We start from the raw sequence: 15860 nt of genomic DNA, 5'->3' as shown, positions 1-15860 counted from the left end.
AGTTGTGCACAGTTTCCATATATAGATTTGGCCTAGAAAGAACTCTGGGGTTTCAGACCCTTTCTTTCAGCTGACTTTATAGTCCAGTCCTTACCAGAAATAGTCACACATAATCTGCTGGGATATAAAAACCCACGTGCAACACAGCCATAATGCACTCTTTACTTTTCCCTAGAGATGGCATTTAAAATAAAAAGCAGCTTAATTGTACAAGAATGAAACTTATTTCTAAATTGCTTCATTAATTATTCTCTTTTCTTATTAATTTTCTTTTATATCAGCAAGCAACTGTTTTGCCTTCTTTTCAAAACAGAATTATTTACACTCCAAACCTTTCCAAAAAATAAATTTAAAATGCCTGCATCTAGTAAAACCAGGATGTATACTCTTGCAGTGAAATAAGAAAAAGCCAAGGCTTTTATTACACCTTTTTTAAGCAAACATACATATTGTGTGAAGTTATTGAGTTAACATATGATGATTCACCTCCAGAAGACATGAAATATTGGCAGATATCTCTAAGAAAATTAAATTTTTTATTTCCCAACTGGTCCCATGTCAAATGCTGGGGGGAAAAAAAAGCCAAATGTTGGCATCTTGTGATTAAAAAATCTGTTCCATTCCCTTCTTAGTCGGTGTGTATGTTGTCACCCATCCATAATCTCCAAAGAGATCCATCCGGATTATTATATCTCATGTTCTCAAATGGAGATGCCCGTTGCATCTGATGGAGCAATCCCAGTGTGAGCATTGCCCACCTGTGTAGTTATCCCCCACTGACTTTTCTCTAGTAGCACCATGTGTGAACCTACATTCTGAAACAACTATTTTGCACGTGGTGTTAATGAGGAAATGAACGGGGGATAACTCCATGTGTAAACAGGTCGCTAGAAATGTGATTCAGATGTTGGATCTCCCCCATTCGTAATAGCCTGGTCACTTATTTCGTCCTGCGGTGCTGGTAGTGCAGTCTTTGTTAGAGGTGTTTCAGTCTTGAAAAGAGAATCCATTTTTATCTGGGTTTTTATGTTGAAAGACTTCTGGAAGGATTCTGATGTGAAGTAGTAGATGAATGGGTCAAAGCAGCAGTTCATTGTTGCAATGCACAACGTGATTGGGTACATTGTCCTGGCAAATCGCTCCAAGGAGCAATTTGCTATTGCTTGGGACCTCACGAGAGCGTACAAGAAGAGTATGGAATTGTAAGGCACAAAGCACACAACAAAAATGGCCACGTGCACAATGATCATCTTCAGTACTTTCTCTTTGTTTGTCCCAATCTGAGACAAGGTGGCAGGTTTCCGAAGAGTCCTGAGTACTAAAGAAGAGCACGTAAGGTTGAGTAGCAAAGGAATTATGAATCCTACCACTTCAATAAATATAGTGATCTTAGACAAGTAGGTTTTCCAGATACGTTTGGAAAAACCTTCAAAGCAGGTTGTGCTGGTGTTAGAGACGTTGGTTGTGGAGAACAACGAAGCTGAAATTCCACCACTGAGGACCAGTATCCAAACACCAGCACATACTATGGCTGAATTTCTCCTCGTCCTAATGGTACGAGATCGGAATGGATAGACGATAGCAAGGAAACGGTCAACACTAATGCAGGTGAGGAACAGCATGCTCCCGTAGATGTTAGTGAGAAAAGCTGTACCAGAAATCTTGCATAGGCTGTCTCCAAAAGGCCAATGCCTGTTGAAATTATAAAAAATTTTAAAAGGCAAGGTGAACACAAACAGCAAGTCTGAAACAGCCAGGTTTGTCATGAAAATGGCTGTTTCACTTCGCATTTTCATCCGGCAGCAGAAAACAAAGAGGGAGGCACAGTTAGTAATCAAACCGAGGATGAAGACCACGCTGTACACAGCTCCATACAAGTTGTACTTAAAGGAATCATCCGTCGAGCAGGTATGATTGTTGCTGTGGTTTCCCATGCCAGGTTTGTGATGTGCCTCCGAAGAACCTCAAAGTCTATTTTAGTGACATCCATAAAATAAGATAGTGATCTCTCTTCTTCCTGAAGAAACACATCCCAGGAAGGTCTCTTGACACCTTGCTACCATGAGTTTGTCACGAGTCCTTTCGTCCTAAAGGAGAGACAAATAGAAACTCAGTCCTGCACCCCACTATCATTTAAAGTGTCTGTACAAGAGAGCATGTATTCTTTCCTTTCCAAAGCAATGGACATGGAGACAAGACCAGTAATTAGTTTACAATGTAGTCTTTTGAAATTCTACTATTATTGGAATTTTTCGAAGTTGAACGCAGCAGTTACTGAACTCAGCCTTTCCTTCCCCCTCCCCCTTTGCTCTCTAGTCCTCCTGTTGGACTAGCAGCGTGATAGCTGACTCCAGCTTTCCATGTTGGCAAGGTTTTTCTTAAAAATTTTTAGATGGAGGTGGCCCAGTGTATTTGGAAAGAAATTAGACCATGAACCCATGATATTGCCCAGGTATAGAAGCAAAGGACAGTCTGAAGTATTCACCTAAACATGTGCTGAGAGCAGAAAGGAGTTGAAATTTTTAGTGTTTGCCTTTATCTGTGCAAAAATAAAACTTCTATGGTTTTACAACCCTCTTTTTAATTAAAAAGCATTTAAAAAACCCTTTATTTTGGCAAAGTGTTGCTTTGCCTTTTTTCTATTTGAAAATAAGAACATTCTAAACAAGTTTTTCAGAGTGAAAAACCAAAATGTTGTATTTCAGAAATGTTTACCATAAATGCTTTCCAAAATCTAAATGCTTGCCACTTTTGGAAAAGTTGGGGGAGGGGTTCCTTCTAAATTTCTGCAAAAATGATAATATTTTGCAAAGCGTTTTACATTCCCCCTCCCCCCCCCAACCAAAAAAGTTTTCCAAAGGGGACTCCTGTAAGTTTTTGACAGCTTTACTTTCCCTTCTCTTTGTCAAGGTTCAGAAACAGAAGTTTGAGAAATCTCACACGCTCATAAGATTTTGTCCCAATTCAGCAAGCTTTGGAGAAGTGTAGAGTCGAAGTAAGCGTGCTGTTTCCCAGAAATAAGTGCTTTTTGTACTCTCTTCATGTTCTCTTGTTGCTATTCTAAGTGTGTATTTTTAAGGCTTGTAAAAATAGTGATCAGAAAGTCTCATTAATTGGAGAGAGAATAGTCTGTGATTTGGAACATGGGCATGGCAGCTGGTAATGTCTTGGAAATGCGGAGCAAAGCTGGATAACTAAAGGAGAGACCTTTGCACCATAAAACATAACAAACCAAATATGAAACAAAGTTTGTGTCCTCTTGTAATTTGTAATATAACAAATGTCTTAGTAACTAAAGCTATGGAGCAATTTAGAGAGATGAGGCCATTGTGCAGAACTGGAGCTGTTCCAGAAAGCGGTCCTCTGACAACGTGGTGTCAACAGCAAACGTGTAACTGAAAAAGTTTGTGTTAAAGGTTGAAATGGCAACATATAAACAAACAAGTGGGGGAAGAAAGCATGGAACCGAGACAATTTGGGATGCAAAGTATCTGATGAAATTTAAATGTTTTCCATATGTTTTCCTACTGGAAACGCTTACGCTGACAATTGTTCCTGCATGCTGTCAGCGAGTCAGCTGGTAAAATGTCAAATGCTGAGAGAGGCGTTATGGTGGCAGCTTTGCCAAAGGAGAGGTGCGAGTCCTGCCCTCACCTGGCAGCGCTTGGAGAACTACAGACCTGCTGCACAGCCCGCAGCGACCGGGGCTGTGAGGCAAGCGGAGGCAGCAGCCGCCCCTCGCCCTTCTAGATGCGCTGGGCGTAGAGCAAAACAGCAGGAAGGGAGGATCCCCAGATCTTGCTTTTCAGAAAGATGACTTTCGAATGACTTGGATCTTTTGGCGTCCAAAAAGATGACTTGGAACTACGTTTATGTGCATCCTGTTGGAGGGATTCGCGCACCAGCCTCTCTAGAGACCCTGGCAGGAGCAGGACTGGGGCAGGGAGGCGTTGCCTTGTGCTGGTCCCTCGTTCTGGCTGCTGTCGGCCGTGCACGCCTTGAACTAGCAGAATTCGCTGTAATTTCCTCAGAAGACTTTGCTGTGGGCCCTTCAACCTATTCAGCAAATTCTTTCTTCATTTTAATTCTGTTTTGAGCTGCACATTTGCGATGAGCTCCTGCATTAGCAAACGTTCAAAGCAGAAGTAGACGTGCTCTTATCTGATGGCTGTTGACTGTGCGACAGGGGCAGCCGAGATGAAAGCCCACGTTCGGCTTTTTTCTAGAGCACACGCAAACAGACGCTTCATCACGTGAAGTGTGCGGGAGGGGAACGGACCCGCGAGGGAACTCGCTGGGTAGGGAGTAAACTGCTCCTTAGTCCCCGTTGGGCTTTTGTGCGCATCTTCTCAGTGTTTTTTCTACTAAATTCATGGCAGAATGAACTTGGTTGTGAAATGATAGAAAGAAGCTTAAAGACAGCGTTGGACGTTTAAACTTTTTAGTAATAACATCTCAAAGGTGCATTTTCCTTGCGTACGAAGTAATCTAAATAAGTGGAGTCTCACCAACAAATTGAAACGCCTTTAGGCGCAAAAGCGCGCATTAGCTCCAGCAGAAATAGGTTTGCCTCTTAGCTCAAAGCTCAGCCGACTAGGTTAAGCTCGTGGCTTGTTACCCTCCTGTAGTATACGGAGATATAGAGTATACATCATCTCCATCAGGAGCCACTTTTTACGTTTGTTATTGAAATGTAACCTCAATAAGCAGACTTTCTTCTTCTATGCGTGAAACCAGGCGTGCCGGCCTGTCCCGGTCCAAGCTCCCCGGCGCTAGGGAGATCTGGGAGGGTTGGGGATCCCCCAAAGCTTGCCTGGCCGTGGGCCTGGGAGGTGCATGGAAACCCCGCTTTCCAATCCGCGCGCACAGCGCGGGACTTTGGCTGTTCCGCAAAACACAGCCTGACGCGGCACGCCGAGGACCGCTCTGAAACGCTTGCCTTTAGCACGGACGGCGTGCCGTGCCGACGGCCGGACCCAGATACCGCCTCGCGCAGCAGAAAAGGGGCTTGAGCATTTCGTTCCGTCTTTCCTGCCCTCCATCGGGCAGCCACAACAGCAGTTTTGCTGCTGTAAAAGTCCAGGGAATTGCCTGCCAGCGATTGTCCGGCTAGGTTACGGTCTTGGAAATATAGGCCTGCGTTGTTTGCCTCCCCAACGCTGAGGGGGTTAAACAAGCTGACAAGCTGCTTTGAAACCGAGCCATATGCTTTAAATTCTGAAGCACGAGTCCGCAGATTTAGTTGTCCAAATGTGAGAGTCGTTTTCCTTCCCTTCCAGTAAGAATTAATGCAGCAGGATGATCTTCACGTATATCACGTTCACCGCTGCTTGCGCTTTGCTGGTGGAAAAATCTCTAGCAGCGTTTTTTAAAATGCGGAGTTAAGTGAACATGAACAAAATCACTTCACAGTTGTGTTTTTCAGGCAGACCAGAACTTTAAATCCTGTATCTAAAACAGAGGGGAGGAAGAGGGAAGGACCGTACCTAGCTGTCGGAAGTGGCACCCTAGCAGGATACGAACCCGGCTTTAAGTGGTGATACGGAGAATATCCTCCCCCTTGTGCAAGGGGTGCTGCAAGCCCACCGGCGGCAGCTGGATTCCCCCGCGCAGCCCCAGGAGCCTCCGTGGGCTTCCGCAGAGCAGCCCACGGGTTTGCTCTCCCCTCCCCTCCGCTCCCCTCTTCCACGCGCTGAACGTAAGGGAAAACTTCTACCTGTAACTCCCCAAGGCATACAAGTATCTGGTTTCCAATGCCTCTGTTCCCTTCTCCTCGTACCCCAAGAAACCTTCCAAAGAGCCAGCTTGCAGCTTAATTCAGGCTGACCCTTTGTTTGCACTGAAAATAATTACTGCGGGTACAAAGCATGCTTTAAAATCAGATATTGTACGTCTGCTACGTGGTATTCTTTCTGTTTCCATAGGTATATCTTATTCTCCACAAGTCCATTAAACTAAGGCCAGAAAGATTACAGCGTGAATTTGGGGGCTGATATTGCATCTTAATGTTTTCTTTTTCTCCTCGTTTTTAATCGGAGATGTAAGATGAATGTATCCTTATTAGTCCGACTATGCAGGGCATCCTGTGTGTGTGTTTACTGAAATAACTAAAGCTGCAAAGCCATTTCATGGGAAGTTTGCGACTGACCAAATGAAAACCTTTCAAATCTGAAAGGCTTTTTGTAGATTATTGCTATCTGTACCCGCATTATCTCTAAATCAGGCGACAAACAGGCTTTATAGGTGACGGTAGCTATACAGAAGCCAAAAATTTGACAGACCAAAAGGTGGGTTTTACTAGCTTTTGGGGTTTTCTCTGGGTTTTGTCCAGAAATGTCTGTAGGTTATGGCAACTCTTGTTGTGTTTTGATACAGTTTCAAACCCTGACCTCGAAAATAAACAAGTATTTTCCTTGGGCACAGCATGCGCTTTATGCCTTCTCTCGACAGGAATCGCATTCATTGGGAGGTTTCTACTTTACTGGTATTCGCGTGGTTGCACAGGGGCTGTATGAGGTATAACGTGCTGCCAGGTACCAGCCCCACCTGCGAGCCCAGCGTTGAGGCTCTACAGCCCCATCAGCTACCGTTTTTTCAGTTTCTTTTATTTCCCTCCTTCATTCTACCTTAATTATGTAAGAGGTCCAAATAAGATTTTTCTGAAAAAGTTTGTTTAGATGATAATTTTGCATAAGGCTATAGGACTTGGATTCTTCTAGGCAGTGATGAGTACTATATTAAGCTAAGCCTATACTGCAATCGTCGACCTTACGGATAGACTCCAGATACTTTTTTTTACATGAAAGAGTAAAACTTTTTGACCAATCTTTGGTATTGCTAACGAGCTATCGCAACACCAAACTGATCGCCTCTGAAGTCTTGCTAATGTTCATTTGAAAGCTGCTTGAAAATGTGAATTCAGAGAAAGCAAAGCAGCCGCTGAAAGCGCGGCAGTGCAGTCTCACCGCTGCATCTGCATTCACGACTGCTTTGCTGCTCTTGCAGTATCTCGGTGGTTACAAAGGGATCTCAGCTTACTGGTTACCCTCTCCTTTCACTGGAAGTTTTGCTAGTCTTTTTGATTGCAAAGAGAACTTGGAGAGTATTATCCCTAAAACTGCTTTCAGTTCAATGTTGTGATTTGGAGGGATCTGGTATTTGAGCTTCTCCCTTTTCCGGGCTGGCAGGATAGTGAGCGTGTCACACAGCGAGGCCGACTCCGTTTTCCCAGTATCTGGTGGTGAGGGCTTACAAGACACTGTACTTGTCCTGGAGCAGGAGCTGCTGGTCCGATTTCTGCTGTCCGCTGCTGGAGGGACACAGCGCTTGCAGTACTTGCAGCTTGCTTTTGATGGATACGAAGTTTTGCTCCGGCTTTTAAGCTGGCCACCTTGCAAAGTTGCTTTGAGCTCTACATCTTCCCCTTTACTTCTTCGGTTTTACAGTAACCTTTTCCTACGTTTCTTCCCGGTGTGGTATGAGCGGGAGAAGCCGATGGGATTGTATAATGGGAAACAAAGCCGCCGCCTGTAAACAAAGCACTATCGACTATAAAAAGTGATGGAAAGTGCAAATGCTTTAATCTCTTTCATTTACTAATCCTAAGTGATGTATCTGCGAACAGTAGGAAAGAAGTAGACAGACGTGTGACTTTGAAGTCCAGCAAAGGTTTCTGCAGCTTCAAAGGACCGTTCCTCCCTACGGTTTATCTCAGTGAATGCCGAGAGCCCGTGCATGGGCAAGAAGGGGGCGTTTTCTGGTGCTTAGCATAAAGGATGGGCAGAAAGGCCCTTATTCATGGCTTTGACACTTATTGTGCAAGGATCTCCAGTGCCAATGTTACCCTGATTCCCCGGTATTTACAGTGCGTCTGGTAACATCTCCCACGCTTGATAGGAAGGTGAAATCATGAGTCACTCGTGATCAGCTCAGTCAGATTTCGCCATCTGATTTCCAAATTCTGTCAAATCCTCTTAGGTAGAAGAAAAACAAGCCTCCTAGCGCTGGGCTCCGCAGGGGCCAGCGAGGCATTTCCCTTCGCCTCGGCCACCAAAGTGCTCCCCAGAAGCAGCCGGGGCTGGTGGACGTGTGCCGGCCCTCTGCGCTCCTCCTTCCCCTCCGCTGGTGGGGGCCTCTGGGCTTCCCAACCTCACGGACCCGCCAAGGGCAGCAGCTATTTCCCGTTGCCTGGAAGGAAGAGGGTGACGGAACTGAAGCAGGACCCCAGTGTAATTCTGCTTGAAGATGGAAACCTGAGCCTATCGGACCTAATCCTAAAGGCCCCTCTCTCTCTTTTTTCTTTTTCTTTTCTTTTTTTTTTTTTAATTGGTCAGCACTGCCGTTGTCTCCTAACTGTCCTTTGAGACCTACAAAGCATTTCCTGCTCATGGTGACTTCTCTGTGCTGTATCTGTTTTGTATTGAGCTAATTAAAATGTTTCCTTCTGAAGAGAAGAGTGAACTGACTTACCCCATATTCAGCCACTGATCCTCAGGGCATGACTCTCTTTTTGTTTTCACTAAGAATGTCTCTCTCCATCTACATCACCCGGTTAACCCTTGCCGAGCTTTGGCCTGCCCATCCGCCGCGGCCTTCCGAGAGCCTAATCTACGGGCCAGTAATGACGGAATTCACCCCAAACTTCCCAGTTAAGCCTGCGTCATTTTGCTTTTATAAGAAGGACTTTTTTCGACTTGCAAAGGAACCTCAATTGGATTTTGGAATATTATAAGCATGCTGCTTTTTTGGAACCCCAGGTCTTTTGCTAAGGGGGCATCTCTTTACAATAGCATTGCAAGGTCCAATAGAGATCATGGTAAGAGAAGATTTAGATGCAATGAAAATAATTGAAGAGTTGATGAAAAACAAAGTTATGCTGTTTGACCCAATGCTTGAAAGTTGTTTTCACTCTGGAGTAGAAACTGATGATGGAGGTAGCGTTATCTTTGATGTAGTCCTGTTTATTGACAGAGAGTATTTAAAAAAAAAAAGAGTCCTGTTGCCCTGAATACACTCAGGAATCTAACAACAGGGGCCAGTTTATTTGCTTTCGGCTCCGAAACCCTTTCCAGTCAGCATTCTGCCCCGAAAAGCGCCCTGTCTTTGCCTCCTCTGACACCATTTCCAGCGGTTCTTTGGTGCCGGCTTGCGGCGCCCGGCCGGTGCAGACCTCCTTCGCCCCACCTCGCGCCGGCCCTGCCTCCAGGCCGCTTCCTTTCTCCAGGCCCTTTGCTGAAGCAGCAGAGCTGAACTTTCACCTCTGTTTATCCAAAAATTACGGGCTTTTTTCCCCCTCTTTGCATACATGAGCTTCAGCAAGCTTCCCGCCAGCCAGGTAAACGTCGGTGGCAAGGACCCGCGGCCGGGTTTCCTCTGCGTGCTGGGCACATCCCGCTTGCAGCGAAGCCGGCAGTGGCGGCAATGAGCGCTTTGCTCGGGCGCTCGGGACCTCGGAGGATGCGTGCCCTGCGCTGTTCTGCCGGAGGGAGCCGATAGTGCGGGGCTTTGCTCTCCGCTTGCTTTATTCGGGGGTTGCCGGATGCTGGGTGCCCTCCTGGATTGCTGCGCAGCGCCAGGATAAGGCCGCTCGTCCCCTGCTCTGCGGGCCACGCTGGGCTGCTCCGGAGGCACGACCCGGGTTTCCATGCCGTCTGCCTCACCGCCCTTCTTGGGAAAAGCGTTAAGGTCTTGAAAAATATTTAGTGGCGTATAATGAAGGCACGTGCGAGGAAAGAGAACGTGGAGCTACAGTATTTTTCAATATGAACTAGAGAGTAAAGTTGTCCTCATGTATTAAAATAAACGTAGAATAACTTCACAATGCAAAAATAGGAAATCAGAGACCGCAAGTGAGGTTTCTGTAGTTAAGTTTCATAGAAAACATTTCTAATAGTGATATGAGTGAAAGGGAATCAGGTTTCGGCCTGATATGAGGCATGCTGCTATTACTGGGAAACGCAGTAATTCCTATTTCCCATGTAAGAGCGAGTGCGTGTTGTGGTGGAGGATGGTGCATTTTCTGCAGGTTCAAAAATTAAAATGGGAAAAATACTAGATGAAAATAAGATTTTCAGTTGTGGCTGTCTATGGGCATAGTAGGCATTTAAAATATTATAAAAGCATATTATGTACAGAGAAAGCAAGGCATTATGTTGCTTGCATGCATCTTTGTCCCCGGGCTCGGGGCTGATGAATGCCCTTCAATGTGACTTGCTCAAACCTGCCAAGATAAAGAGGCTTTGCGTTTTCTACAAAACAAAACCCACCCATTACAGATAATTCAGAAAACTTTCCTTGCAGCCGGGGTCAGCTAAGGTGAATTTGGCTCTGAAACCACGGATCTTTACTCTCCCCTTTACGGGACTAAATTCAGAAGATGATGCATTTGAGGAAATCTTGCAGAGCCACTGTCTGTTCCTGTGAATAAATAACCTCTCTTTTCAAGGAGAGAATTTGCCTTTTGTGAAAGGCCGTGGGCTCCCTTTCCCTGAGACTAAATCAGGTCCTTATTTACGGAGGAGGCGCAGCATGCGAAGGAGCCGAGCGAGTCTCTGCGCGCACGCTTGACCTGGAAGGACCTACGGAGGGCCGGACGGGCGCTCCCGGAGCCGTCCTTGCCGGCTCCCGGCCCTGCGCGTGGGGTGGCTCCCTGGGGGCTGGTCTGTGCCCGGGCGCTGCTGTGCAAGCCATCGGACCGGGCCCCCGCGCCGTCCGCGCGCACCCGCCACCAGCACCCAGCGGTGAAGAGAGGCCCCGACGCTTCAACGCGCTCCAACCAGAGCGAACCGCAGCCCGCGCGGGTGCATCGCGCGCACCGGCGCAACTAGATACGCCACTCGCTGAGCCTGGGCGGGAGCAATTCAAGGGGTCTTAAACTATTAATAAGATAGCAAATTTTACACTTAGATACCTCTCAACAAGCATTTCTTAGCCCTCGCAGCGCTTCCGGGAGCTGCGTTGGGGGCAGCTATGTGCCGGCCCGGGGTGAACGGGTTGCGCAGGGGAGGTGCGTCCTTACGTGGCCAGATTTGGGGACGCCCAGCAGCATCCGAGCGAGGGCTTGAAGTACGTCTGCTCTTAGCAGCCACGCTGTAAGTGCCCAAAGTGGTACCGCAACAGAGGGGTCCCTTGGCCAGCGCTTCCCACGCTGCTTCGCCGCATACCCTTTCCTCCCGGGAGCAACCTTCTCCCGCTTTCCGTCCCAGCGCTGAGCGCAGGAGTCGCATGCGCTGCGCTGCTCCCTTTCCCGGGGCCGGCCCGCGTTTGGGGTAAAAGGGCCCCAGTTACGGCTCTCGTGCTCAGCCCGGGGGTCGCGGGTGCCGGAGGGGCACCTGGCACCGGCCGGCAGCGCGTCCGCCCAGGCACCGCCGGCACCGCGGTTGCTGCTTCCCTGGCACCGGGGAGGTGCGGTTGTTTTTCACGTCTTTTTGTCAGATTGCAAAGGAAAATGAAAGCGAGCGGGTAATCGTGTTCAGGCGGTGGTTCTGTTTGTCCATCCTCCTGTGAGCTCAACTCCTAACTCCAGGCTCTAAAAGACGTTGATTTCTATCAGCTGACCTAACCTCAGCCAGGGAGAAGTGTCATTTTTACTCTCTGAGGATTAAAGTGAAATGCACACCAAGTCCCCCCCCTTCCTCCCTCCCAGGCTCGTCTTGACTTTCTTTTAAAATTAAAAGGCTTTGAACCCATCAGAGTGGTGAGGTTAGCGTCCTGCCTGCTTTATTTTGGCTTTCAGAATACCAGCAAGAGAAAGAAGATGAAAAAGTGCTACGAGGGGGGAATATCCTTATCGCTGACCTGTGAACCCTGCGCTTCCCATCCTCTAGGTTTTACTGTTCCGTTCATACAGGGGAGCAGTAATAAAAGATATGATCGTCTCCTCTCAGAAAAGGAGGAAGGGACCTTATTAAAACTTACAGGCGTCTCTTGCAAACTGTTCTGCAGTGCACTTAGGGTGTTAAGTCATATTTCTTTCAAACAGCTGCATCTTTAAACGGCCTGAAGCGTGCTGTGCCTCTTTCGTTTTACTTCTGACAATAGTTTTTCTATTTGCATATAGCTGCATTCGAGTTTTCTTGTGGAATTTTGCAAATGAGTTTAGAAGGAGTACATTTTAGCTATAAACGAAAGCCAAAGTGATATTTTAAAGTTTCCAGTATAAAATTATACCTTTTTCCTGTTTTTTAGTGTAGTTTGGAGGAACCAGATCTCTTGATCACATTACATGAAACTGAGAAGATATCGTGAGCTGAAAGTCTCAGTTCTTGCCACGTTTATCTACTACCATCTCTTAAGCTTGCATTAAACTGACTGCCTGCAAGTACAAGAAATCCCTCAGCAAGGGATATTTTTCACAAGTCTGAAAGGAACAATAAGGGCGGAAGAACCTTTAGCTTGTCGCCCTTGGTGACACGGTGAGAGTTACAGTGCGAACGAGGATGATTCCCCTGCAGCGACCCGGACAAGCAGCTCGTACAGCAATTGATTTCCAGGAACTTGGAGATCATCTTTTTCACTTTAAACGGAAACATTCCCCTCTTTCATCCAAATCGTATCGTTGCTCAAGGAAGAGGAACGAGATCTTCCTGGAGGGAAAAAACATTGCGGATCCCTGCTGCAACGCGCAGCTCCAGCCAGGCGGCCGGATTCCTGCCGCACCTTTGTCCGAGTTGGCGGATTTTAGAAAACGTTAAAATCTTTTCTTTTTTTTTTTTCCCCCAGTGCTGACATTAGATCTGGACGGTTTTATGCTGAGTTAGGAAGTGAGGAAAGTGACTCACCGAGGCCGAGCGGGGCCCGGGCCAGAGCTGCTGCCCCGTTCAGCCCCTCCGCGCGCCCCGGACCGCGCGGCCGGGGAAAGCTCGTCCTTCCTCGCCGGAGCGCGCCGCGGCCGGGGGTTATCGCCAGCCCTTTGTTAGGCAGCGAAAAGCCGCCCGGCGTCGCGGCCATCGCGGCGCAGGGGAAGGGGGGCGGCGAGCGCGGCCCGCGTGCGGGGGGCCCCATCGCGGCGGCGGCGGTGCCGGCCTCGTCCCCCGTGCAGAGCATCGCCGGCCGGGGCGGCTCTCGCGGCGCCGAGGCAGCAGCTTAAGCGCAGCCCGACCGTGGAGAAAGCCCGTTTCCCGAGCGGTGAGCCGGCAGGCGCAGCCCCTGAGCGCGGGCTTGCAGCGGGGTGCTGCTCCCGCCCGGCCGTGGCAGTGAGCGGGGGAAAAGCTGTTTTATAGCCCTGATTTTCTTTTGCACAGCTGTAACTATTTTTCCTTCCAGTTAAAAAATAAGAGCAAAGAGGCGAGGGGAGATCAGGGGAGCAGGAAGGCGTCTGAAAGCACCCAGAAGCTGCAAAGCAAAGCAAAGCTGGGCAGGAACACAAGATATCTTTCTAAACTGAGATTTAAAGCAGTTCTTTTGCAAATGTTCCCCTCAGAGTGAGCCAGCACGGACCGGGCTCTCGTCCTCCAGCAGCTAGCTGCGAAAGGCTTGGCTTGCTGCTGGCAAACCTGTAGCTTCTCGGACGTTTACGGACACAATTATAAACGCTGCCTCCTCGGGAGCAGCAGCCCTGCTTTGCCTTTGCAGCCCCGTCTGAGAGGTCCTGCCGCCTCTCGGCGCGGCTGCCTTCCCCCACAGCCGCTCCGAGCTTTATTTTTGTCTCTTACCTCTGATATTAGCCCTTCGGCTAGGAAAGAGGATCCTCTGGCAGCAGGGAAGAGCGACGCAGGGACCGGTTTATTTACCTCGGCTCGTTTCTGGCGCGGAGCGGTCGGTGCCCTTTTCTTTCTTTTTCGGCCGCCTCCGGTTCCATAGGATTGAAAGCCGGAGCCTGCTTTTAAAGCCCAGCCTCCCCGCTAGCGCGCCTCGCTCTCATTGTGTTTGCTTCTCCCTTTCCTCCGCTCTTTTTGGCAGTTCCCACAGGCAGCCGAGGCCAGTAAACAACTCATTGTGCGGCTGCGGCTAATGTTATTCCTTGGGCTAGCGGCCGATACAGCCAGCTCTTGTCTCGCTTCTGCATCACGCCCAGCTGCCGCGGGCTTTTATCCAGGCGATTCAAATAACTTCCTGAATATCTCATGTAACAGCCCAGCTCCAATCCGCAAGACCTCATCCTCCGAGGGTTCATGCTTCAGATAGGCTGTAAATGCTGGGGCGGATTTGAACTGAAAATGATGAAGGTGCTTTTTTTTTTGCTTCCCCCCCCCCCCCCCAATCTAGCGTTCTTTGAAAGATGAGAGGAAAATCTGGATGCGTTAGAAAGGGATAGCCAGAAACTTTGAGCACGGCACTCGCACCCGCACGGGTGTTGAGCCTGGGGGCTGGGGGAGGGCTGGAGGTGCAAAACCCACCGGTCTCACGGCGCAGTTAGCAAACGGGGCATCGGCAATTCCTGCGCGTCCCCTGCTCCGCTGCGGCCGAGACGGGAGCTGCCTCCCTGCGCGCGTGCGGCTATCGCGGGACGCTGGTGGCAGCGTGGCGGGCCGCGAGGTCCCGCGTCCGCCGGCCTTGCCCCTCTGCCTGCAAGAGGGGGGCACCTGAGCGTGGGAGCACGTAAGACCCTGTCCCCGGAGCCGGGCTCCGCTGGCTCCGCGGCAGATACGACCCCCCTCGCTCCGGTGCGATGCCACCGCTTTTCACACTTCGGGGGCCGTTCGTATGCGGCCGGGCGAGAGCTCTCAGCGGGGACTGGTTAAGCAGCAGGTCTGCGTTTGAAATCATTCCGCTTAGGGGAAGAAGTGGTGTTTAAATGGCTTGAAGCCGGTTAGGCTGCAGTGATGATGCAGAGTGAAATGAGCCCTCTGCGGATTAACATCTTGTGTCTGAGCCTTCAAAGCTCTCAGTCCCTCGGCAAACCCCTCAGAAACTGGACTCGCAGTATTGCTGCTGAAGCTGGAATAGCGGCAAATTACTTCCCTGACGAATAAATAGAGGGTGCATCCTAAAACGGAACAAAACTTCTGCGCTTTGGTCAGAAAGTGGCAATTCTGCCAGCTTTGATACTGTTGGAATGTAACCACACGGGTGTACTTGCGCGGGCTGTTTGCTTTCTCTCGGGAGCTGCTGGTTTAATGAAACCCTCCTAACGGAAACTTTCGGCTGTGGCAAATTTCAGGGGCTTTCGGGAACTCCTCCCTGTGGTGCTACCTGCAGCCTACCGGGACACTGGGGTGGTGTCTCTGCCCCTGTGGAGTCCCTGCTTCTAAACCATTCTAGCGATCCGTGGTCTCCACGGAGTCCACAAACTTCTCTCGTGAACGGGTTATTCAGTCACCTCCCACTGATGGGCTTTTCTTTAAAAAGGAGCATCCTTTTGCACTCGCCCTAGCCCAAACCTAGAATCCCTAAGGTTGACCCGTGATGCTATGCTCTATCTTCTAGAGATCATAAAAACCCAAACTATTAATGCAAAAACAAACTATTCACCTTTGGGGCGTAATAAGTCCTTGCTATTAAGGTGAAAGTAAAAGCCCTCAGAGCCACAGGTCCCTGCTCCCCTCCAAAGGGCATTTCACATAGCGGTACACATGTGCTTTTACCCTCCTTCTCCAAGCCTGTTTAAACAGGCCAAACGTTGTGCTATCAATGTACTCCGTATATTTTTTAAAATAAATAAAGTATAAACATCTCCAACAAAGTACCCTTAACGTAGGTTTATTTACCAAACAAGAAGAGAAGGATGTGGCTGCCTCTCCTCTTGGTTACAGTTACAGGCAAGTGTTTTCTTTAAAATGGAAAAACAATGAACAGGCTCCGCGGCTCTTCATCTCGCCTCTCTGCAGCAGCTCATGTGCCGTCCCCACCCGGATCCCATGGCGCTCATCCTAGGCTTGGGACAGGGTGGGATTCAGTGAGCTCTCCCGTTAAAACATTGG

At 48.7% G+C, this 15860-nt stretch overlaps 1 protein-coding gene across 2 annotated transcripts; it reads right to left on the bottom strand.

The window, feature by feature from the left end:
- Positions 1 to 388: 388 nt before the first annotated feature.
- Positions 389 to 13985, bottom strand: LPAR4 (lysophosphatidic acid receptor 4). 2 transcript variants are annotated; one of them, XM_067303945.1, is made up of 2 exons: positions 13653 to 13985; positions 389 to 2087 (listed from the first exon to the last, which is right to left on the bottom strand). In XM_067303945.1, the coding sequence occupies exon 2, from the start codon at positions 1932 to 1934 to the stop codon at positions 888 to 890; it is 1047 nt and encodes a 348-aa protein (XP_067160046.1). In that variant the 5' UTR covers positions 1935 to 2087; positions 13653 to 13985; the 3' UTR covers positions 389 to 887. The 2 variants fall into 2 exon arrangements, with proteins under 2 accessions (XP_067160046.1, XP_067160047.1); XM_067303946.1 differs by lacking the exon at positions 13653 to 13985 and adding an exon at positions 10910 to 10962.
- Between the last annotated feature and the right edge of the window lie 1875 nt (positions 13986 to 15860).

This window comes from Apteryx mantelli, chromosome 13 (genome assembly GCF_036417845.1).
Source record: "Apteryx mantelli isolate bAptMan1 chromosome 13, bAptMan1.hap1, whole genome shotgun sequence".
Classification (NCBI taxonomy): domain Eukaryota; kingdom Metazoa; phylum Chordata; class Aves; order Apterygiformes; family Apterygidae; genus Apteryx; species Apteryx mantelli.
The sequence above is the reverse complement of the archived record's forward strand: the minus strand, read 5'-3'. Positions and strand labels throughout refer to the sequence as shown.